We start from the raw sequence: 25073 nt of genomic DNA, 5'->3' as shown, positions 1-25073 counted from the left end.
CGTGTTCCCTCTCTCGCTGTGTCTCTCTCTGTCAAATAAATAAATAAAATCTTAAAAAAAAAAAAAAGAGTCTCTCTCTGGGGGCGCCTGGGTGGCTCAGTCGGTTAAGCGGCTGCCTTCAGCTTGGGTCATGATCCCAGGGTCCTGGGATCGAGCCCCACATCGAGCTCCCTGCTCCATGGGAAGCCTGCTTCTCCCTCTGCCACTCCCCCTGCTTGTGTTCCCTCTCTTGCTGTCTCTCTCTGTCAAATAAATAAATAAAATCTTTAAAAAAAAAAAAAGTCTCTCTCTGTCCTTCTACCTCTTGCACATTCTCTCTCTCTCTCCCTCTCTAAAAGAAAAAAAGAAAAAGAAAAACAAAGGTCATGGAAGAAATTCCCTTTGTTAAATATACAGAGCAGATTTTGTCAAAGCAGATATAAAAAGCATCATCATAAAATACATCAAAATAAATTCAACTACATTAAATTGATGGGCTTCTGTTAATTATAAAATATTATAAAAATTGAAATGAAATGCACAATTCAGGAGATATTTGAATACTCTATAATGATTTATCATGTAGTATTAGGTATCCGGGAACTGGTCAAAACAAGGACGAGTGCTCAGGTGTCCTCCATCAGTCAGTTATACCCTAGAGCCAGGGGTCTTGGTGTCAACGTGTGGAGTCAACGGTTTTGGAAAACACATGATGACCCCGACCAGTCACTCCTTCGATGTTATTTGCGCTGGAAGACTCAAAGGAATCATTAACTTCTTGACCTTTACAAGGAGGACCTACATTATAGGTACTATAAGGCATGTGTAGAGTAGGTGTGCACGTCCTAGCAAGAACAGAAGCAGGAAAAGGAGCAAAAAGCCGTTCTTTATCGGGTCCCTTCAGCTTCCCTATCTCATGATCACATTGCTTCCAATTTATGTATAATTAGAATCACAGGCATCAGTCAAATTCAGATTAACCCTGGCCACAGTGCTCCATAGGCAGGGTTGAGACTTCTGATTGTATCACAAACAAATGCTCTTAAGTCTGAGTGTCTGTTTCCTGATGTTAACTTTGCACAATGGGTCAACTGTTATTAGGTTTCTTTATCCACTATAAGTTTTGCCGACTGTGATGAGGGAACAGAAGGCAAGCTGAGGACAAAGCGGAAGCTGACACCCCACAATCCCCCGCCCCCCATGGGATTTATGTGACATTCCTCAGGCACTCCTGGCTGCCCTAAAGGAAAAACAAATGGTTAACTTATAGAGATCACAATCCTCAGTTTACCAATGTCTTAGCAATCTACAAGAACAAAGCATTTCTATCAATGGCCTAGCTTCCAGAAGGGAATGTAGATACAATTAAATGTCCTTATTATCTGCAGCCCATTGACAGATACTTGAAGCAGGGAGAGTGTAATGTCTCTCCAGAAAGTCCCAACTATTTTAATGTTAATGCCTTACTAGAAGGAAAAACAACCTTAACTTGACAATGGCAAGGCCTCTGGTATCCTGTGAGTCTTCTTTAACATACACAAATCCTTTTGAAACCTCCCTTTTCCTTACCTTCCCCAACCCCACAGTATACAATCAGCCACCCCTCACAAGCCCGGTGCAGCAGCTCTTTCTGTCCACAGGTCCTGGCCCAGTGCTTTAATGAACCACCATTTTGCACCAGAGATGCCTTTTTTTTTTTTTTTTTTTTTTAAAGATTTTATTTATTTGACAGAGAGAGACACAGCGAGAGAGGGAACACAAGCAGGGGGAGAGGGAGAGGGAGAAGCAGGCATCCCGCAGAGCAGGGAGTCCGATGGGGGGCTCGATCCCAGGACCCTGAGATCATGACCTGAGCCGAAGGCAGACGCTTAATGACTGAGCCACCCAGGCGCCCCTATATTCTAAAACCTCATCAACTGGACTATTATCTATTGTGCCAGCTGTTGTTATGTTTTTTGGTTAAAGTAATTGCCTAATGATCTTTGGTTAAATCCATTATTTCATAAGCTGTTGAGACATGTCTGTATTCTACCTAATTTTATCAGGACTTAAGCATTTATTACCCAGAAATCATATGTAAAGAAAAATTTTCCTAATTTTCTACTTTTTTACCCTGAAATGCCTCTATACACCAAAGGGAGGGAAGTGCTGGATGGCTTTTCTTTCTCTAGCCATTTTCATAACGTCCCTTGGACAGGAGCACGCCATCTCCCAGTGCCCCTCATGACGGATCTAGGTCTTTCCTCCTGGAGTCAGGTGCGGAATTGGCAGCCTCGGGGGTGCACTGGGCAAACTACGTTTCCCGGAAGCCAATGAAGGCTTAGATAGTAGGCGTTTCCTTCTGAGCACAGGGGTCAGGGCGTGACTTCCGGTGCCCTCCGCGTGCTGCTCCTTTTGGTTGCTCCTGGGTCTGTTTCAGTGCGGTCTGTGCAGGCTGGGGACGTGGTGGTGCGACTGAGAGGGCGTGTCCATAAGGCAGAGAGGTGGGTCCCCGGTGGGCAGGCTGCTCCGCTCGGGGGACAGCAGGGACCCCCGCCTGGGTGTCCGCTCAGTCCGGAGAGTCCAATGGCGGCTGCCGCGCCCAGGGACCCGGCTCAGGTAAACCATCGTCCCCCCTACCCAGTGCTCCCCGCCCTGCCCCCCTACAGATCCTAAAGACCTGACCAGGGGGCGCCTGCTTGAGTCCCTGCCGCCCAGGCCCCGGTGTCAGGACAGGTGATGTAGGAAAGCCATTAGGATTTAAAGCCCAGGGCCAAGAAAGAATTCTTGAGATGTCTTTGGTGCAAAAAGGTGGTTTTATTAAAGCACGGGGACAGGACCTGTGGGCAGAAAGAGCTGCACTGGGGTTATGTATATACTTTCCAGTTGGGAGGGGGTTAGGGGTAGTGTAAGTCTCTAAGGAATTTTGGAATCAAGATTTCCAGGATCTTGAAGGGGCAGCTATTGTTGGGAAAGGGTCATTTTACTGTCTAATAAAACTTGAGTCATGAGACCCTTCAGATGTATATCGGTGGGTCATATACTTGGGGGATGATTGCCAAAGTGTATCTTGTGGGGGGTGGGGAGAGATGAAGTTTACAAGGGAGTTTTTATGGTAAGGTGGAGTTACAGGATCCTGGGGTTGGGCTGTTACCTGTTGCCCTTAGCAAGGTATTAACATTGAGGCAGTTGAGTCCCTAGAGGAATTGTACTCTGCCCATTTCAAGGACTTGTCAATGGGCTGTAGGTAGTAGGGAAATTATTAATAATTTTACTTCTGCTTTTGTTTCCCACACAACAGGGAGGTGCCAATGGGGGGGGAAGGGGGCCGTGTGTGAGCCGGCTGGTGGAAGAGGCTAGAGGGGGGGCCTGAGGCAGGAGGATTCTGCCCTCAGGGAACAGAAAGCGTGAGGCAGAGTCATGCCTGGAATAGCCGGCAGAGGTGTGTCCCTTCTTTTGAGGACTCTAGATGCCCAAGGAGAGTTTTGGCCAAAGGAGGGACACCTTCTCCGTTAGGTTTTTAAAACTTCCCCAAGGAGGGGCACCTGGGTTGCGCAGTTAGTTAAGCCTTCAACTCTTGGTTTTGGCTCAGGCCCTGATCTCGGGGTCATGAGATGGAGCCCTGTGTGGGGCTCCCCACTTAGGAGGGAGTCTGCTTGAGATTCTCTCTTCTTTTCCCTCTGCCCCTCCCACCCATTCTCTGTCTCTCTCAAATAAATAAATTTTTAAAAACTAAAACTCCCCCAAGGAGTTCAAAGAAAGAGCAGATTGGAGGAGGGTGATGAGTTCATTGAGGTCACTGCTGTTAAGAGGTGACACTGAGGCCCAGGAGTGAGACAGCTACCCTTAGGTCACCTAGCTCCAGGGTTAGGGATGAATACAAGGAAGAATGAACCCATTGAACTCCACCATGAACCTATTTCTCTAATGCCTGTCTCTTTGCACACGTTCCCATGACTGCAGAAGCTCTTACGAAACCCACACAGATCATCAGAGGGCCCAACCTCTACCCCCATTTTCTCTGGATTGTGGTGTCGGAGGACTTAGTGCTTCTATTCCTCCTCCAGACCTTAAGTCAGTACCTTGTTGAAACCCCAAGCCCTGGGATATGTCTGTGTCCACTTTATGTAGAGGTATTCCCATTACTGGCAACCAGTATAAACAGGTGTGGAGGGTTCTTCCAGGAACTGGTTCCAAGATTTCCAAATGCTTACAGGTAAGAGTTGGTGGTGGTCAGGAAACCACAGGTCTGCTTCCTTCCTTCCTTCCTTCCTTCCTTCCTTCCTTCCTTCCTTCCTTCCTTCCTCCCTCCCTCCCTCCTTCCTCCCCCTCCCCTTCCTCCTCTTCTTCTTCCTCCTCTTCTTCTTCCTCCTCCTCCTCCTCTTCTTCTTCCTCCTCCTCCTCCTCTTCTTCCTCCTCCTCTTCTCCTTCTTCCTCCTCCTCTTCTTCTTCTTCCTCCTCCTCTTCTTCCTCCTCTTCTTCTTCCTCCTCCTCTTCTTCTTCTTTCTCTTTCTTTCATTCATTCATTTATTTTAGATTTTATTTATCATTTGACAGAGAGATAGCACGAGCAGGGGGAGCAGCAGAGGGAGAGGGAGAAGCAGGCTCCCCGCTGAGCAAGGAGCCTACCGTGGGGCCTAATGCCAGGACCCTGGGATCATGACCTGAGCCGAAGGCAGACGCTTAACTGATTGAGCCACCCAGGTGCTCCTCCTTTCATGTATTTTTTTAGTATTTTTTAAGGATTTTATTTATTTATTTGAGAGAGAAGGTTAGTGAGAGAGAGAGAGAATGAGCAGAGGGAGGTAGGAGGAGAAGCAGACTCCCCGCTGAGCAGGGAGCCCGATGTGGGACTCGATTCCAGAACCCTGGGATCATGACCTGTGCTGAAAGCAGACACTCAACTGACTGAACCACCCAGGCACCCCCCCTTTTTTAAGATTTTTTTAATTTATTTGAGAGAGAGAGAGAGAGAGAGCACAAGCAGGGGGAGGGGCAGAGGGAGAGAGAGAAGCAGGCTCCCCATGAGCAGGGAGCCCTCTCCTTTCTTTTAGATGAGATAAAAAAGCTGAGGACAATAGTCAGGATAAAAATGGTTGCCTGAAAAGATGTTTGTCTATCTTGAGGTGGTGGGAGGTTTGGATCAGAGGAGGGAGAGGCCATCTTACCAAGGTCTTAACAGGTTGTAGAGTAGAGAACAGACTGGGGTTGGGGGACGAGGAAGGGAAGAGTAGAGGCTATTGCCATAGTCCAAGGGACGCTTAATGGATGAGAGCAATGGCTTAGGAAAAGTGGTTGGATTCTGGCCGCAAAAGGAGGATGTCTTGGGGACAGGATAGTGTGGCAGGTGACCAAGGCTTCCAAGGGAAAAATGGGCATGGGAGGCCTAGGAGTAATTGAAGCAAGGGGACTGTCAGGTTGGAGTTGGTGCTCATTCACTGCTCTGTGGCCTCCTCCAGGATTTTTTGGCCACTTTGGTGTGCTCTGGATGTTTCATTCAACCTAGACGATGATATCAGGGGCAAATGTCATCTGTTACAGTCAATAGGCCTTGGGTGGGCCACCAGTGGCCTGAGCCTTGAATGGAGGTCACGTGGACAGAGGAAGAGGAAGGTCAACTGGTAAGGGAACAGCAAGTGCAGTATAGAAGTGGGAGAAGGATGGGCACCTGGGTGGCTCAATCGTTAAGTGTCTGCCTTAGAATCCAGGAGTCCTGGGATCACGCCCCATATTGGGCTTCCTGCTCCGCGGGAAGCCTGCTTTTCCCTCTCCCCCTCCGCCTGCTTGTGTTCCCTCTCCCATTGTGTCTCTGTCAAATAAATAAATAAAATCTTAAAAAAAAAAAAAAGAAGTGGAACAGGGCTGTAGGTATCTGAAATCAACACATGATTCTTGTTGCCAACACTGAGGCAAGGAATGGAGCCAAGCAGGGAGGCCTTCAATGAAGACTTTGGCATTAGTACCACTAACAAGAGCCATGGGAAGTCTAGGTTACTATTGATTCCTGTATGAATTTGACAAGCAATCTCTGGATACCATTTGCTAAATGTGGTATAAGGCCTGAAATTAAGTCACAATATTATATGCTACCTTAACATATGTTGAAACCAGGACATAAATGGCCTGAGCACCAGTTCCCCACTTCGCTCTGCTCCTGCAGATAAGGTCTTTTTTTTTTTAATAAAAATAATTTTTTTTTAAGTTTTTTTTTTTTTAATTAAAGATTTTTATTTATTTACTTGACAGAGAGAGAGAGAGCGCGTGAGAGCAGGAACACAAGCAGGGGGAGTGGGAACAGGAGAAGCAGGCTTCCCCCTGAGCAGAGAGCCCGATGCGGGGCTCGATCCTAGGATGCTGGGATCACGACCTGAGCCGAAGGCACACGCCCAACGACTGAGCCACCCAGGCGCCCCAATTTAAAATTTTTTTAAAGTAGGCTCCACACCCAGCATGGAGCTCGATGGCGGGGCTTCAATTCATGACCCTGATATCAAGACATGAGCTCAGATCAAGAGTTGGATGCTTAACTGAATCACCCAGGTGCCCCATAGATAAGGTCTTCTAACTGAACCCTTTTTATAAAAGGGATCAGGAATAGTTCCTGCTTATCTCTTTGTAGTGGGTTTCACTTCCTTGTCTGCTCTTTCTGGTTATTCAGAAAAGAGAATTGTATCCTCTTGTAGGAACCAGGGGGCACCTACCCTCTTGATACTAAATAATTGAATCCCACAGCTGCTGGTTGTTCAGTGTTTTCCAGAGTGTAACCCCATGTAGCCCTATGTGGTGTGTGGTGACCTCCTATCCCAGGCTGTGAATATGTATGGTTAATAAGGTGCTGGTAGTCGCCTCTGTCCAGTATTCTTGTGTGTCTGGCCATTCCCATAACTCTAAGTAGGAATCCCACCCTCAACAGTGAAGTGAAAAGGAGGTGATGAAAATACTTGAACATGTGTGGAGGCCAGGCAGATTCTTAAGTAGAGGGACGGTGAGGTGGTGGTGGCCATGGGCAGAGCTGTGGTACGGGAGATGTGAGGGGTGTGCAGTCTAGAGTGATGTAGACATGGAGAGACAGTACGTCTGAGGGTCCCGGGTCCTGGTACTGGGGCTTGCATGACGTTGTCCATACCAGGGAAATTGCCTGGCAGGGGTGCTGAATGCCTCTATGCCAGGTTCGCAGTTTAGATATCTGCCTGCCTGCTTCTTATTGCTGATAGCTGGGCCTAGTAATTAATGGCCCCCATAAGGAGACAACAGCACCAGTAGCACCAAGCCCATAGTTTCTACTCTGAGTTGGGGAATTGGGAGGATGGGCATAGGATAGGCATATGTGAGAATGGACTATAGGTCTTTGGGAAAGTGGCTATTTGTGGTTTCATTTCTCCCAATCATGACAGGTCGGTGTGACCTTTAAGGATGAGGCTGTGTACTGCTTTTCCTGGGAAGAATGGGGTCTCCTTGCTGAGGCTCAGAGACATCTGTACCATGATGTGATGCTGGAGAACTTGGCACTTGTGGTCTCACTGGGTAAGGCCCTCAAATGTACCCCTGTACCATGAGCTAGTCTCTGCTCTTCTCCTTTATCCATTGGCATGTCAGCCCTTTTCACATCAGGACCCTGGGCACTGCTTCCTTCCCGGTTCCCTGAATAGGTGCTACGGTTGGTAGGGCTGGGGTGTGAACACTGCCCTCTCCTTCCTTGAGTAGGCCCGACACCTGTTACTCCTAGCCTGGAAGGTATGGATCCGGAATCAGAAGACTTGCAGTCATGGATTCCATCTTGCTTGCCTTCTCCATCACCAGGTGAATTTTCTAGGTCCAAGCTATCCTAGGTTCTACTTCGTTCCTCTAGCTAACATTTCTTCATTCTTCCTTGTGCCAGAAATTGCCATCTCTGACTTGGTTCATTATTTATGTTGACCATGGGCTATTCTTCAGGTTCTTTCTGTAATATTTAGTTTCCCTTTTTGTGGTCTGTCATGTGCTGAGTTAATTTTGTTCAGTGAGAGCTGCTTATCTGTCCTGTCTTTACCTTAGTATTTGAATCATCTAGGTTCTGTGTAGTTGCTCATTAAGGAGGTGTGGAGCGGTTCTCGGGATGGAAAGGAATCCAAGTGAAGCAAGACAAATTCAAACATAGCCTGGTCCTAAGAAGCATCACCTGGGGGAGGGCATGACACCAGGGCTATGTACAAATCATACCAGAGACCTATTTGCTTGTCTTTTGGTGCCAATCACAGTGGCACCCACACCTCATTTTTGCCTGTCTTTACCCATTCTTCACACTTACCCACCTTGTCAACTCTACTACTTGTCTCTTTACTCTTTTAGCTCAAGGATAATCCTTACCTCTCTGGACTCCACATCTCAGTGCTTTTTCATACTGGTCCATCTGCAGTGTTGTAGACATTGGCGTATACATTTGTGTCATGAGGTAGGCACATTCTTTTTTTTTTTTTTTTTTTTTTTTTAGGTAGGCACATTCTTAATCTCTGAACAACAGCAACTCTGTTGCAGTTGGATTTTCAAGGACGTGGACATAACACTCAACATAGCACTCATGTGTCACCAATTGCTGCTGAAAGTTGTTTGCAGAGGATTGAGGTGTAGATCCTGCCTGTTCTCTTTGTGTCACATCTCATGATTTTGCCCTTCATCTTGTGAGATCTCCTCCATTCTGTCATCTTCAGTTGGCCAATACTGCTAAGCAGCCTCATCCTCAACATGAACCCAACCGCCCTGTCCTACAGACAATCCCATGGACTCATTCTTGGGTTTGTCAGACATACATTTGTAATAGTGCTGTCTCCCTACACAAAGTCAACGTGTACTTCACCAGTATTTCTCTGCTTATAGGTTGTTAGCATGGAGCAGAGGATGAAGAAGCACTTTCTGAGCAGCATATTTCAGTTCAAGGGGGATCACAGATCAGGACTGTCAGTGCAGGTCTATCTTCCCAGAAGGCCAATCCCTGTGAGGTGCGTGGCTTGATCTTGAGTGACGTTTTTCATCTGGGCATACCAGGGGACACATCACAGGCAGAAATTATGCATGTATGGGACATGTGAGAAACTATTTTATTTCAGAGCAAACGTTTATCAGCACCAAAAGCAGGGCACTGGAGAGAAACTATTGAGAAGCAATGTAAGGAGAGCCTTATTTGTGAACAACTGCAAATTCTGTGTGTCCGGGAAGCCCTTTACCCTCGGGGAGGTTGGGAAGGACTTCCTGGACAACTCAGGATTTCATCAACAGGCCACACACATCAGGGAGAAGTCAAATAGTGGAACCAAGTGTGGGTATGCTTTTCCAAGGGGAAATACTCATTACAACAGGGGAGACTGCACAGAAACCTTCAGCTGCAAATACCCATTTGTTCAGTGCCAGACAATCTGCCCTGGAGAAAGATGTTATATGTACAGTGAATGTGGGAAATCCTTTAGCCAAAATTCCCACCTCATTAGACATCAGCGAGTTCACACTGGAGAAAGGCCTTATGAGTGCAGTGAGTGTGGGAAATCTTTTAGCCAAAACTCTAATCTCATTCAACATCAGAGAATTCACACTGAAGTAAGGCCTTATGAGGGCAGTCAATGTAGGAAATCTTTTTGCCAAAGCTCTGCACTCCTTCAACATAGGAGAGTTCACACTGCAGAAAGGCTTTATGAATGTAGTGAATGTGGGAGATCCTTTAGATATAAGTCCAACCTCATTACACATCAGAGAGTTCACACCAGAAAAAGGCTTTATGAATGCAGTCAATGTGGGAAATCCTTTAAGAAAAGCTCTGCACTCCTTCAACATTGGAGAGTTCACACTGGGCAAAGGCCTTATGAATGCAGCGAATGTGGGAAATCATTTCGCCAAAATGTGGTGCTCCGTCAACATCAGAGGGTTCACACTGGAGAAAAACCTTATCAGTGCAATGAATGTGAGAAATCATTTAGACATATATCCAGCCTCATTACACATCAGAAAGTTCACACTGGAGAAAGGCCTTATGAATGCAGTGAATGTGGGAAATCATTTCGTCACAATTTGTGCTCCTTCAACATCAGAGGATTCACACTGGAGAAAGGCCTTATCAGTGCAGTGAATGTGAGAAATCATTTAGATATATGTCTAATCTCATTACACAGCAGAGAGTTCACACTGGAGAAAAGCCTTATGAGTGTGGGTAATGTGGGAAATCCTTTAGCCAAAGCTCTCCCCTCACCACACATCAGAAAATTCACACTGGAAAATGATCTTATAATTTGAGGAATATGTGCAATCCTAGAACTACAGCTTCAGGCTCTTAAAATACCAAAATGCTTACTCTGAAGGAAAGAGTGCACTGTATGCCGAAATCCCCTACTAAAAACACCAGCCTCATGAAACAGTTCACACGGCATCAAGGTCTTACGAATACAATGAATGTGAGAAAGCCAGAAGCCAAAAGCCTTCACTCTTTGGATACCACAAATTTAACATGGGTAAAAATATCTTTCATGTGCAGGGATGTACAATTTACTTGTTCCATATATCAAAATTTGGGGCGATCCCTAATGAGAGTGCTGTCTGAATTGAACCTCATCCAAACATACACAAAAATTCCAAGTATTTTGGAGCTGCACTGCAACTTTTTAACCTGCCCATGGTCCTTCCAGATTCATGCCCTGGCAGTTTCTGCGGAAGAAGCCATTTCACCTCCACTACCTGGCAGGTGCCTGTGGTATACATCATTCATCCAACCCAGTGAGTTCAGGGAAGGGCACCTTGGTGTTTTCCATTCACAGCAGAGATTACTGAGAAGTCCTAGTGAGTACTCCTTTATTTTTTCTCTTTGATGGGCTGTGCCTTGTACCTGTCCCATTTTTTGGCCCAGTGGGCTATGCTCTTGACTTGACAACATGGACTTTTTCCAGGGGTATTGGTTTCAAGTGATTCCCGTGATGGAATTTCCCAGCCATCAAGTCACCAATCCAGGAGAAACTTGCCTTCCTATGCTCTGGTTTGTATGATGATAGAGGCCTTAGTTGTTATGCCACCTTTAATCTAGGGGTTCTGTTCACTATATGTAATGATCTAAAAACAGTTGAGTTTTACAAACAAAGGGATGGTCCTTTTGTTGGGATACCAAGCTTTGTGTGCCTCAGAGGTGACAGTATGATGGCAGAGAGCAGTTCTCCAGTTTTGCCCTTGTTTGCATTGCTGCCCAAGGCCTCCAGTGAAAGACTGCAGGCATTCTGGTCCTAATTTGTAGTTTGGTGGGTTTTTTTTTTTCTAATTTATAGCTTAAATGCTATAATATTTTCTAGGTTCCAAGGTCAACCTAAGAAGGGAGGAGTTCTCATGACATTTTGGTGCTTCTGAGAGCACCATGAAATTCTTACTCACAGGGGATGTTGCCTTGTGGTCAGCACCGGTGAGGAAAACCTCCCAGGTCCTGCAGTAGGGCTATGGGCCCTGATGTCCAAAATTCTGTAGGGTAGCGTCACTGGTTGTAAGACTGTAAGGGAAATTATAATTGCCACAGAAACACTAGATTAGGGGCACCTAGCTGGCTCAGTCACAAAAGCATGTGACTTTGTTTTTTTTTAAGATTTTACTTATTTATTTGACACAGAGAGAGAGATAGCAAGAGAGAGAGAAAGAGAGAAAGAGCACAAGCAGGGGGAGCGGCAGGCAGAGGGAGAAGCAGGCTTCCTGCATGAGCAGGGAGCCCGGTGCGGGGCTCGATCCCAGGACTCTGGAATCACGATCTGAGCTGAAGGCAGCGGTTTAACCAACTGAGACACCCAGGCGCCCCGAGCATGTGACTTTTAATCTCAGGGCCTGGAGTTTGAACCCCACCTTGGGTGTAGAGATTACTAAAGAAACAACAACAACAAAACGCTAGATTAACAGCAGCAGGAGGAGACTAACAAAGTGCTTAGAATGTGCCTCTTTTAAACGACTATCCACAATGTTCCAATAACTGTGGCTGTCAAGTATTACAAAAATTCTTAGACCTGAACTATAATCATACAGCATTAGGCACAAGGTAAAATAACCTAAAAGTTTTGTGGATTCTTGTAGCCTCTCTTGGCTGTCCTCAAGGCCATTTCTGTGCAGAGAAAAAAATAAGGACATAGAGAAGGGATATCTCCTTCAAATTATGGGAACTTTATGACCCAGCCAGTATTCCTGTTGAATGGAATGGTGGAAAGTCTTCATTATTCACTTAATTTTTTAAAAAGATTTTATTTATTTGAGAGCGAGAGAGCACAAGCAGGAGAAGCAGCAGGCAGAGGGAGAAGCAGGCTCCTCACTGAGCAAGAAGCCTGATGTGGGACTCAATCCCAGGACCCCGAGATCATGACCCGAGCCGAAGGCAAGACACCCAACTGACTGAGCCACCCAGGCGCCCCTATTCACTTAATTTTTGACCACTGAGGCAAGGAGCCCTTCCTAGAGCATAAGTCAATGTAGGGGATTTCCTAAAAACAGGAAATTCAAATCTTTTACTTTAAATTATATTTTAAAAAATTTAATAAGGGGGGCGCCTGGGTGGCTCAGTCGTTAGGCGTCTGCCTTCGGCTCAGGTCATGATCCCAGGGTCCTAGGATCAAGCCCCTCATCGGGCTCCCTGTTCCCCGGGAAGCCTGCTTCTTCCTCTCCCACTCCCCCTGCTTGTGTTCCCTCTCTCACTGTGTCCCTGTCAAATAAATAAAATCTTAAGAAAAAAATTTAATAAGGTATAAATGATAAAGTATATATTTAACATACAACTTGATAAGTTTTAACAGTTATATAAATGCTTGAAACCATCATCATGGTTTTGTTTTGCTTTTTGAGAAAGATAAAGCATGAACAGATGAGGGGGAGAGGGAGAGAGAGAATTTTTTTTTTTTAAAGATTTTATTTATTTATTTGACAGAGAAAGAGAGAAAGAGTTCACAAGCAGGGGGAGAGACAGAGGAAGAGGGAGAAGCAGACTTCCCGCCGAGCAGGGAGCCCCATGTGGGGTTTGATCCCAGGACCCTGGGATCATGACCTGAGCCGAAGGCAGCCGCCTAACCGACTGAGCCATCCAGGCGCCCAGGGAGAGAGAGAATCTTAAGCAGGCTTCACAGTCAGCATGGAGCCCAATGCAGGGCTCAATCTCAGGACCCTGAGATCACGACCTGAGCCAAAATCCAGAGTCAGACATTTAACTGACTGAGCCAGGTGCCCCCATCATCATGTTTATAATGAACTTATCCATCACCACCATGTTTACCTCACATTCTTTATTTTATTTTATTTTATTTTTAAGATTTTATTTATTTATTTGAGAGAGAGAGAATGAGAGAGAGCACATGAGAGTGGGGAGGGTCAGAGGGAGAAGCAGACTCCCTGCCGAGCAGGGAGCCCGATGCGGGACTCAATCCAGGGACTCCAGGATCATGACCTGAGCCGAAGGCAGTCGCTTAACCAACTGAGCCACCCAGGCGCCCTACCTCACATTCTTTAATGGTGTCACTGTGCCCTGTAGCCAAATATTGATTTACCTTTTATTATAATACATTAGTTTGCATTGTCTGAAACTTCATATACTTAAGGTCATTAAATGTTTACTTTTTCCCTTTGGGTGCCTTCAGTGACATATTTTTTTGAGATTCAACAATGATGCTTATATGAATAGTTCAATCTTTTTATATTGCTGAGTATTGATGTTCTGTAGATATACCACTTATTTGTTTACTCATTCATCTGTATGAATTGTTTCCAGTTTTTGACTGTTGCAAGTAAAACTGCTATAGAGGTTTAAATCATATGGATATGTTTCATTTTTCTTCTTTTAATAGTTTAGAGTGAAATGTCTGAGTTACAGGGTTAATGGATATATAACTTTTTAATAAATTTCATACTACGATCTAAAATGGTTGTTTTCTTTTGTATTCCTAACAGCAGTGTTGGGGAACCTCCAATTCTGCCATATGCTTGGCAGTAGTGGGTATGGTTAATCTTTTTAAACCTTTAATCCTTCTAACAATTGTATAGCAGTATCTCACTGTGGTTTTATTTATTTATTTATTTATTTATTTTTTTTTTAAAGATTTTATTTATTTATTTGACAGAGAGAGACACAGCGAGAGAAGGAACACAAGCAGGGGGAGTGGGAGAGGGAGAAGCAGGCTTCCCGCGGAGCAGGGAGCCCGATGCGGGGCTCGATCCCAGGACGCTGGGATCATGACCTGAGCCGAAGGCAGACGCTTAACGACTGAGCCACCCAGGCGCCCCTCACTGTGGTTTTAAATTGCATTTTTTTTTACAAAGATTTTATTTGAGAGAGAGCACGACCTGGGGGAGAGGGAGAAGCAGGCTCCCTGCTGAGCAGGGAACCCGACATGGGGCTCAATCCCAGGACCCTGGGATTATGGCCTGGGCTGAAGGCAGATGCTTAACGGACTGAGCCACATAGGTGCCCCTTAAATTGCATGTCTCAGATATTTTTTGATGTTGAGCATTTTTTCATTTGTTTCTTTGCCAACTGTATATCTCTTTTGGTAAAAATGTCTTTTCATACTTTTGCCAAGTTTTTAAGATGCATTTGCCTTTACAAATAAGATAATGAAACAACAAAGACTTATTCAGAACTTCATTCTTTAGTGGTGTGGCTTTTTTGCAGCAAGGAATCATTCTTTTTGAATACCCAGAAGACTCTTTCCTCTATCTTCTTGTGCTATACACGATGCAGAGGCCACATACATCATATACTTTAATCTGCATTAACATATTCTCCATCACTTAAGTCTAGATATCCAACAATAAAATAAATCAAGCCATGATTTGTAGTGTTTGCAATTTCCCCAATATGAATATTCCCAGCATGGCCGACTTAAAACTGCCAGTGTGATATCATTGAACATGGAGTTCAGAGTTGCCAGGAGTAGACCAATATATTTTATTTCCACCGTAGCAATCCAGTAGCCACAAATAACCTCAAGAACATAGAAAAAAATGTAGCAGATGACTAGGAAGGTAGACGTTTTTGTATCTCTTTAAGCACTTTCATTTTGGTACAACTGCATGAAAAAGCTGAACATACCTCAAATGTACATCTTAATACTTTGCTACAGGCTCATACCTGAAACCAAAAGTTTCCTATTATCCCTCCTTTTTCCCCTGTTACCCTTTTTAGCTTCTTCTCAACATATAAAATTACTGATACAATAACATATCTTTTGTTATGGCTGTTTTTCAGTCTATACAAAAATGGAAAAGACTGAAGCCAGATGTACCCTTCTCCAGCCTTCCACCATTAGCACTTCATGGCCCGTCTTGTTTCATGTACACTAGTGGGTGTACTTCTAATTTTTTAAAAGAAAGCTCTATGCCCAACATGGGTCTTGAACTTACGACCCCAAGATTATGAGTCACATGCTTTACCAGCTGAGCCTGCCGGGTGCCCCAATGGGTGTACTTTAATACTCTTAATCTCAGACATACTTTTTAATACATAATCTCTTCAGACTGCATTTTTAAAATTTGAGGGCTCCTTCATAACCCAAATAACTATCACACAAAATAAAAACACTTTAAAGTATGGCAAATACATTACCAATCAGTATTCTCAAAATGTGCTTAAGGCAGATTTACTGCAATCAGGAGCAAAATGTATCCTGACAACGTTCTGTATGTGTCTGTTAGCCCCTATCTATGTCCGACTCACCTTTACTCTTATTATTCATTGAATTTGCTGAGACATTTGCTCATTAGAGTTGCCACTTTCTAGATAAGACTTATTGAGTCTCTGACACTGTCCAACTATATAGTATTGAGACAGGTAATGAGGTTTGCCCCTGTAGACATGTGTGATGGTGACTGTTGGGGACATAAAACAGAATCTTCTCCCACCTACAGATACTCTCCAGACATAGGAGAGACAGAAAACATTTCATTGCTGAATAAGCATTAAATAAAAATCATATGCACATCATGGGCAATGTTTTCAGAATTGCAAAGGCGGAAAATCACCTTATTTAGCTAAGCAATTACGTCCCATTACATACACATTTTTTTTTAAAGATTTTATTTGTTTATTTGAAAGAGAAAGAGAGGCAGAGGGAGAAGCAGGCTCCCTGCTGAGCCTGATGTGGGGCTCGATCCCAGGACCCTGGGATCAGGACCAGAGCCAAAGGCAGACGCTTAACCGACTGAGCCACCCAGGCGCCCCTACATACACATTCTGAAGATAAACAATAACTATTCATCCATCTCTAATAGTCACGCCATGCTTATTCACTGGCTGAGAGCAGCCCACCCAGTGGCTTCTGGAATACTACAGCAGGATCCTGCATGAAGGGAGAGCCCAGCGTCACACTTCCATAGCTGCCCAACACTGAAACTATACCGTTAACATTTGAATAATTTTAAATACGGTTTGGACAGAGTAGAGGCAGAATAACCCTTTGACAGGTTTATCTCTTAGTTTCTGAAATTTCCATCTCATTTCTTAAAAGCATCAAAAGTAGGTCAAGTCTAAAAGTAAGGAAATTGGCCCTGAAAAAAACAAAGAACCAAAAATCTGCTAGTCAATAAAGAGAATTGGACATTACTATTTGTCACACATGGTTCTTCCCAAATTGGGTTGACTGTTTTATCTAACTGCCTTTACTCACAGGTAAAACAAACATACCTTTATGATGGGATGTAGTTTTGTAAATTGGAACAAGGTATCCCACCAAAAAGAGGCTCCTAACCCTCCCATAGGGCCTGTGCCATCTCCTTTGATACATGCTTTTCAAAAAGAAAGCTCTCAATATGTTTTTATTTTAAAGAGGTGGATCCCAGGTATTTGAGAAAGACATTCCTGTTCATAAAGGTGAAAAAAAGGGAGAGACCTATCTGTCAAAAAGGAGATGCAGAATTGCAAGTTTCCTAAGGTAAATGAGAATAGGGAGGGGAGTAGAAACACCTCCTTTTCAACAGAGAATTAAGACTCTTAATTTATAGTTTCTTTACACGACATACCTGGAAACACACAAAGTGTAACTGTCTTCCTAGCACAGCTCCACAGTCTGGAATCAAACACTTCAGGTGTCAGACGTGACCAGTGTGTGGAGACGGTGCTGCAGTGTGGCCTGGAGATCCAAGTGAATCTGAAGCGCCCTGTGTGACAGATGGGGCTCTTAGGAAAGGCTAGATCCAGATGTGGTCTAGCCTGTGTTAACACAGATTGAACAGAAAGAACTGTAATATAGGGGCGCCTGGGTGGCTCAGTCGGTTAAGCGTCTGCCTTCAGCTCAGGTCATGATCCCAGGGTCCTGGGATCGAGCCCCACATTGGGCTCCCTGCTCAGCGGGGAGCCTGCTTCTCCCTCTCCCTCTGCCTGCTGCTCTGTCCACTTGTGCTCTCTCTCTCTGTCAAATAAATGAATAAAATATCTTTAAAAAAAAAAAAACTGTAATATAAGAAAAGAATTGTTTTGGGTGCCTGGGTGGCTAGCCACTAAGCATCCTAATCTTAGCTCAGGACATGATCTCAGGGTTGTGAGATCAAGCCCCACGTTAGTCTCTACGCTCAGCAGGGAGTCTGCTTGAGTGTCTCTCTCCCTCTCCCTCGGCCCCTCCCCTCTGCACAGGCATGCATGCTTGCTCCCTCTCATAAATCTTTAAAAAATAAAAATAAAATTGGAATGGTAATTAAATTTTGTTATTAAATGTAATGATTTCTCTGGCCAATTAGCTTCCATAGATACTACATCTTGTGATATTACATCTTGTGATGGTTGTTACTCTGACTCTCAAAACATCTGGTCATCAATGTCAACATTAAGTATATTTTTTGTTAACATTAGGCAATTCTAATTTGAGTTGCAAAGCTAGTATTACAGCATATACCAATAGAGTTAGGATGAAAAGTTCTCTGGTTAAAAAATAAATCGAGCATTAGAGAGTTGTTTTGTGAACCTTCCCAACAAAATCTTACTTTTCCCATTTCCAGATGTTAGTTTTTATAGGTGTAGCCACATAGGCCAAGATGGACCAAATTCAGGATTCCACTATTGTTTAGGGCATAACCATGTATTTTGCATGAATTCACAGATGTCAGTATATATTGGAATCCATAAGAATCACTGACTCGGGGCGCCTGGGTGGCTCAGTCAGTTAAGTGTCTGCCTTCGGCTCAGGTCGTGATCCCAGGGTCCTGGGATCAAGCCCCGCATCAGGCTCCCTGCTCACTGGGGAGCCTGCTTCTCTCTCTGCCTGCTGCTCCCCCTGCTTGTGCTCTTTCTCAAATAAGTAAAATCTCTTTAAAAAATCACTGGCTAATAAGGCTAATCTTCCTCCATCTGGAAGAATCCTGGTGGTATTTATAACAGTTCCTTTTCCTGATGCTGGATACTGGGGGAGTTCTTGGCCCTGAGACCTCAACCACCAGCAGGTGCCAGGTTCTTGACTTCCCCGCATGAAAGAATTCAGGAACCAGTCAGAGTAAAGTATAGCAGAAGCAGCTATTGCAAAGCAAAAGAACACACTTGAAGGGAGGGGGAGTGCAGGCACAGAGGATCTGAGTCGTGCAGGATAGATGTGGGGTTCTGCTTTTTATGAATAAATAATTTGGGCAGGGAATATTCATGTGGGGTTCTGGGGATTAAGCAGGGATTTTTGAGAACTCTGCATATCATTGTGCATGCTCTATGCTAGTTATTAATTGCAGATGCAGTCTGCTTTTTCAGTTGCGGATACTCCATATATAATCAAGATCTACTAGGAGTCCTCTAGTGCCCCCAATGGAGGGTTCATTCCCAAGTCATTTTGAAGCTAAGTAGGTCTATATGCACATGCAGGCCATGGGCTTGAGCAATGACAAGGTGCTTGTGGGCATGAGAAATCCGAGCTAGCATGGGGCATACTCAGTGGTCACATTCTTTCTTATCCTTCCTCTTCCAGTTAACCACGTTTCCCTATTCTACCTGCCTCATTCCTACTAATTGAACAATGTCATAAGACTGGTTGGCCATAAACTTGGGTACCAAGGCAATAATTAAAGATTTATCTAAGTTACAGGAGACTTTAATGATTTTCTATTGATTAGGAGAGCTATATAATATCCATAAATGTACATTTTGGGTTTTTGCAGTTAATAAAGGAGGCCAGTAACCCATAGCTACCTCTGAGTCCGTTTGGATTAGCATGTCCAGGAGTCTTTGTAGGGTTAAAGTCATGCTCTTTCCCATTGTTGGATATGAGTATTCTGAGTCACAATATGTGGAGTTTGATTTAGCCATTTTATTAATGCTAGATTATTGGGCCAAGCAGATTTCCATCCTTTACTTTCTTCCTGAAAAAAAAAAAATCTTAATTTTCCTTTTTGTACAAGTGTTTTTCTCTTTGGCATGTCGTTACTCATTAAAGGCAAACTTGGCCTGACTGAGGATACCCAGGCCTGATCATATGGTACCCTTATTTCTTTGGGGCCTATGTTGATTTATCCACCAGATGTGTTGTTTCCAGTGTAAACAGCCTTAGTATAATTAGGATAAATATTCTGAATCCAAAACTGTGAGGCTCCCCAGATTAGTGTTAAGTGAGTAGTAGTAACAACTAATGTGAATTAGTCTGAGTATGCCATAAGGCTTCCCATAATCTTCTGGGTTATATGCCAGAGTAAGATTTAGGAGGTGGCTGAATCCAACCATATTACTCCTAATGTACCATCTTTGATAGATACTCAATGTTTTTTATCTTAGACCATGCCATCCACAAGAATATGGTTTGTGAGTATATTGGATATTTTGGCATGTTGGACAAGCTGCTGCTAAGATTCTTCCATTGTACCTGGAAACCTTTCTTAATAAATTGTCATCAATGGGACGCCTTGGTGGCTCAGTTGGTTAAGCAGCTACCTTCGGCTCAGGTCATGATCCCAGGGTCCTGGGATCGAGTCCCACATCGGGCTCCCTGCTCAGCGGGGAGTCTGCTTCTCCCTCTGCCTGCTCTGCCTGCCATTCCCCCTGCTTGTGCCCTCTCTCTCTCTGACAAATAAATAAATAAAATCTTTAAAAATAAATAAATTTAAAAAAATTACCATCAAGGTTTGTAGAGACACAATAGTCAATCTGTTGAGTGTTATATATAACGTGGGCTAAATATGCATTAGGGAATACTTTTTTTTTTAAGATTTATTTATTTTTAGAGAGAGCGAGAGTGTGCAAAGGTGGGAGGGGCAGAGGGAGAGGGAGAGAGAAACGCAAGCAGAGTCACGACCCTGAGATCATGACCAGAGCCAGAAACAAGAGCCAGATGCTCAACTGACTGTGCCATCCAGGTGCCCCGATAGGGAATACTTCTTGAAAAGTTTTCCCTAATAGAGGCCCTTTAAAAGGAAGGGGGAAGGGGAAGGACCTTATGTCCCTTAGCAGCCAATTGCTTTAATAAATAGTGTCCTTTTGGGAGTCTAATTTAGCTTTGTAATACAGAAGCAAGTCATCTACACACTGAATTAAGGTAGGACCATTAGGGAATTCAACATCAGCTTGATCAGCCCTGAGATTATGAGAAAAGTAAGTAGGACTCTCAGCAGAACCTTGCACTATAACTGTCCATGTATGTGGTCAGCCTTCCCATGTAAAAGCAAAAAAGATACCATCTTTATCTACAGGAATAGTGTAGAAGGTGCTACACAAATATATCACTGAAAAGTAATGCATATTGGCTGGAATTGAGGGGGGCAAGGTATGTGGATTTGGAACCACTGGATGTTGAGGCACCACAATATTATTTATAGCTGTCAGGTCTTGAATGACTCTCCAACCTATTCCATTTGGCTTTTTTACTGGTAAAATAGGTTGTTATAAGGGCTAGTACAAGGAATTATGAGCCCCTTTTCTAGGTATATTGGATAATTGGTTCTATTCCATTTAATGCTTCGGATTTGAGTGTATACTGTTGAATATTAGGTAATGGTTTAGTGTTATCAACAGTGACCTTAAAAGGAGCTGATTTCGTTTTCTATCGGAAGGAGAGGACCATAACTCTTTGGGGATTTGTAATAAGAAATGGTTATCTTCCTGTTGGCTTGTTTGGTCTACTTGTTTTATAATCATTAAGTTTTCAGAAACCAAATTGTGGTCATGTATGTCTTCTAAATCCAAAAACATTTTGCGTTTTTAGAGAAAAGGTGATATGAGCATTATGTTTCTAAAAGATCTTAACCTGTAAGATGAATTGGAGCAAAACTGGTCAGCAAAAAGACACGATTTCCTGTAATATTTCTTAACTGTAAAATCATTGATTTGGATTTAAATACTCAAACTGGCAGATTTGAAACCACCACAATTTTTTTTTAAAAACTCTGCACCCAGCATAGGGCTCGAACTCACAACCCCAAGATCAAGACTTGCAAGCTGTACCAACTAAGTCAGCCAGGTGCCACTGAAACCCCTACCATTTGAAATGAATTTTTACTCCAAGAGAGAGGGCAATGGAAAAAGGTAGGCTGGGAACAGATAATATAGCCCCAAGGTCTATTAGGGCTTTTGAAGTTTTCCCTCCAATAGTGATGTCAACTTCTAAAGTATCAGTGAGGAGGATTTCCCTTGGAGCATCCTTACTCTTTATTATTATTATTATCATCATCATCATCATGTTTGATGTCCCACTTAAATTTGTGACAGTCTCAGGGCGCCTGGGTGGCTCAGTCGTTAAGCGTCTGCCTTCGGCTCAGGTCATGATCTCAGGATCCTGGGATCGAGCCCCGCATCAGACTCCCTGCTCGGCGGGAAGCCTGCTTCTCCCTCTCCCACTCCCCCTGCTTGTGTTCCCTCTCTCACTGTCTCTCTCTGTGTCAAATAAATAAATAAAATCTTTAAAAAAAAAAAAAATTTGTGACAGTCTCATTTGAAATGTCCAGATTTTTTACAATAATAGACAGTCCTTTTGCTTTTGAGTGGGTTTTTGGAAAGGCAGTTTTTGTGGGACCATTCAGCTGTCTTAATTGTAAATTCATAACTTTAGCTGCTTTTTCTTTTTCTTCTGCAAAGCCTTAGAAAGTTGATCCACGAGGGAAACAAGGGCATTAGTAAGTAATGTTGCCCATCCTAAGTCATACTGCTTTACTAGTAAAGCCATTTCTTTTTTTTTTTTTTTTAAGATTTTATTTATTTGACAGAGAGAGACACAGCGAGAGAGGGAACACAAGCAGGGGGAGTAGGAGAGGGAGAAGCAGGCTTCCTGCAGAGCAGAGAGCCCGATGCGGGGCTCGATCCCAGGACCCTGGGATCATGACCTGAGCTGAAGGCAGACGCTTAACGACTGAGCCGCCCAGGCGCCCCTTGCACCAGAGATGTCTTAAGAATTCTTTCTTGGTCCTTGGCTCCGAACCTCACCTATACTCTATTTTTTTTTTTTAAAGATTTTATTTATTTATTTATCAGAGAGAGGGAGAGCACAAGCAGGGGGAGCAGCAGGCAGAGGGAGAAGCATGTTCCCCGTGGAGCAAGGAGCGCATGTGGGACTCGATTCCAGGACTCTGGGATCATGACCTGAACTGAAGGCAGATGCTTAACCGACTGAGCCACCTGGGCATCCCTAGATAGGCCTTTCCACCCACTCTTCTCCAGCTTTAGGACCCAGAAATGTCTTAAGAACCCAGAAGCCATCCCTTCAAAATGCAAACATCAAGGGAGACCGCTCCTTAGGGACTATTAGTTCCTGATAGTCTCATACCCTGGGAGGGTGGGAGCCTCCTCTTAGGGGACACATTGCTCCAACTTACAAAACTACCTCGTGTTATTAGGATGAGGTTTGTTTTCCTCAATTCCTTTTCCAATAAGCTAACATGGATAGTCACCTCAATTGTCAAGTTAGAACAAACCCTACGTGGCAGATACACTGCTGTCAGGTTGTCTTTCTTGAGGACTAGTTACTGTTTATCATAAAAACATGTATGTAATGGGTTGTGTCTGCTTGACTATATGAGGTGTTTTTTTTTAGTCTTTGCAGTTTCATAGTGAATGGCCTGTGATGCATGTCTCATTCTGGTTTAATACGCTTATTCACTAATAGTGTTTTCTGTCTCTACTATTTCTGTGGAGAGGATCTGTGGGTGGGAGAAGGTTCTGTTTTACATCCCCAGTAGTCACCATCACACATGTCTACAGTGACAAACCTCATCACCCACCTCTTACTATCTAGTGAGCAGATTATGGACAAGGGTGATCAGTTGGACAGTGTCCAACTGACTCCATAAGCCATAAGCCACACCTAGAACATTACCAAATTGTAATGAACAAATGCCCCAGCAACATCAACAAATAAATAAGAATTTAGAAAAGTAAACTGACATTGCATGCTAAGAGACTTACACAGCTACTGAAAGCTGTAAGGATGTAGTTTGGATTCTGATTGCAATTAATCTGACTTAAAAAGAAATACGTTGTAGGGGTGCCTGGGTGGCTCAGATGCTTAAGCTTCTGCCTTCCACGCAGGTCATGATCCCAGGGTCCTGGGATCAAAGCCCCACATTAGGCTCCTGCTTCTCCCTCTCCTCCTACTGCTCCCCCTGCTTGGCTCTCTCGCTCTCTCTGTCAAATAAATAATATCTTTAAAAAACAAAAAACAAACACATTTTGACACAACTGAACAATGATAAAATATTTATATTTTGGTAACTACTGGGTTATAAAGGAGACCTTACATTTCAAAAAATGCATTCTGAAGAGATTATGCATTAAATGATAACAATGTCTGGAAATATATGTAAAGTAGCCCACTTGTGTACACAAGGATTGATAGGACAAGAACAGCCATGAAATGATAAACAATGGTGTTAAACTGGAGAAGGGTTTCATCTGGCTTCATAACATTTTCTTTTCCTTTTTTGTTTGTGTGTATGTAATTATTATTTTTTTTAATGTAAGCTCTACACCCAACATGTGGCTTGAACTCACAACCCAGACCAAGATCAAGAGTGCTCTGAGTCAGCCAGGTGCCTTTGCATATATTTGAAAGTAGCCATAACAAAAGGTAGACTAATGTCACTGTATCAGCAATTTTATATGTTGAGAAGGATGAATTGTATTTTATTTTATTTTATTTTATTTTAAAGATTTTATTTATTTATTTGACAGAGAGAGAACACAGCGAGAGAGGGAACACAAGCACGGGGAGTGGGAAAGAGAGAAACAGGCTTCCCGCTGAGCAGGGAGCCCGATGCGGGGCTCGATCCCAGGACCCTGGGATCATGACCTGAGCCGAAGGCAGATGCTTAACAACTGAGCCACCCAGGTGCCCCGAGAAGGATGAATTTTAAAAGGCAGGAGGAAACGTTTGGTTTCAGGGTGTAAGCATGAATCAAAACATCAAAATGTACATTTTAAGTATGTGCAGTTTAAGTCAATATACCTCCACTGTTTTAAAATCAAATATAAAAACTTCTGACTTCCTAATCATTATACTACCTTTTACTATTTTTATGTTCTTGTGTTAATTGCAGCTCTTCTATCATATGTAGAAATAGAATACAACTGTGCTACTGGCACCTCTTCCCAATTCTATTTCCCAATTGCCCTTTCCACTGAAGTTTTAAAATTGGTCATGCTGGTAGTATTTACACCAGGAAAACTGAAAAACAAACACTACAAATTGCAGCTTGATTTATTGTATTGAATATCTATACCTAAGAAAGTGATGGAGAAAATATTAGTAATGCAGATAAAACTTAAAAGTATGTGCTATTTGTGGTCACTGAATTGTGTATAGCACAAAGAACATTTTGGAAATATTCTCCTGGTATTCATAAACAATAATGGCTAACAGCAAACAAGTCACACCACTGAAGAATGAATGAAATTTTTAACATAAATGTTTGTTGTTTCACTCTCTTATTTGTTAACAAAAAGAGAAATAGCCAAAATTCATTTAAAACATAAGCAAGAGATGGAGTGCCTGGCTGGCTCAGTTGATGGAACATGTGACTCTTGATCTTGGGGTTCTGAGTTCAAGCCCCATGTTGGGGATAGAGATTACACAAAACAACAAAACAAAACAAAAGCAGAAGATATGAATAGACATTTTACCAAAGAAGACCTACAGGTGGCAAATAAAGGGGAAAAAATGCTCAACATGGTGAAATATCAGAGAAATGCAACTAAAACCACAGTGAGA

General features: G+C 43.4%; 2 protein-coding genes across 2 annotated transcripts in view; one reads left to right on the top strand and one right to left on the bottom strand.

Annotated features, from left to right (window-relative positions):
- Positions 1–25073, bottom strand: part of LOC116622250 (zinc finger protein 256-like) — a 115279-nt gene that overhangs the window by 72950 nt on the left and 17256 nt on the right. The window lies entirely within an intron of this gene.
- Positions 7525–11547, top strand: LOC116622273 (zinc finger protein 154-like). Its single transcript, XM_032388627.1, is given in 2 exon segments — positions 7525–9991; positions 9994–11547. Coding segments are annotated over 2 exon segments (1128 nt in total). The 5' UTR covers positions 7525–9006; the 3' UTR covers positions 10137–11547.

The sequence above is a fragment of the Phoca vitulina genome, unplaced genomic scaffold (assembly GCF_004348235.1).
Source record: "Phoca vitulina isolate PV1807 unplaced genomic scaffold, GSC_HSeal_1.0 scaffold52, whole genome shotgun sequence".
Taxonomy (NCBI): domain Eukaryota; kingdom Metazoa; phylum Chordata; class Mammalia; order Carnivora; family Phocidae; genus Phoca; species Phoca vitulina.
This window is presented reverse-complemented; position numbering and strand designations above follow the sequence as displayed.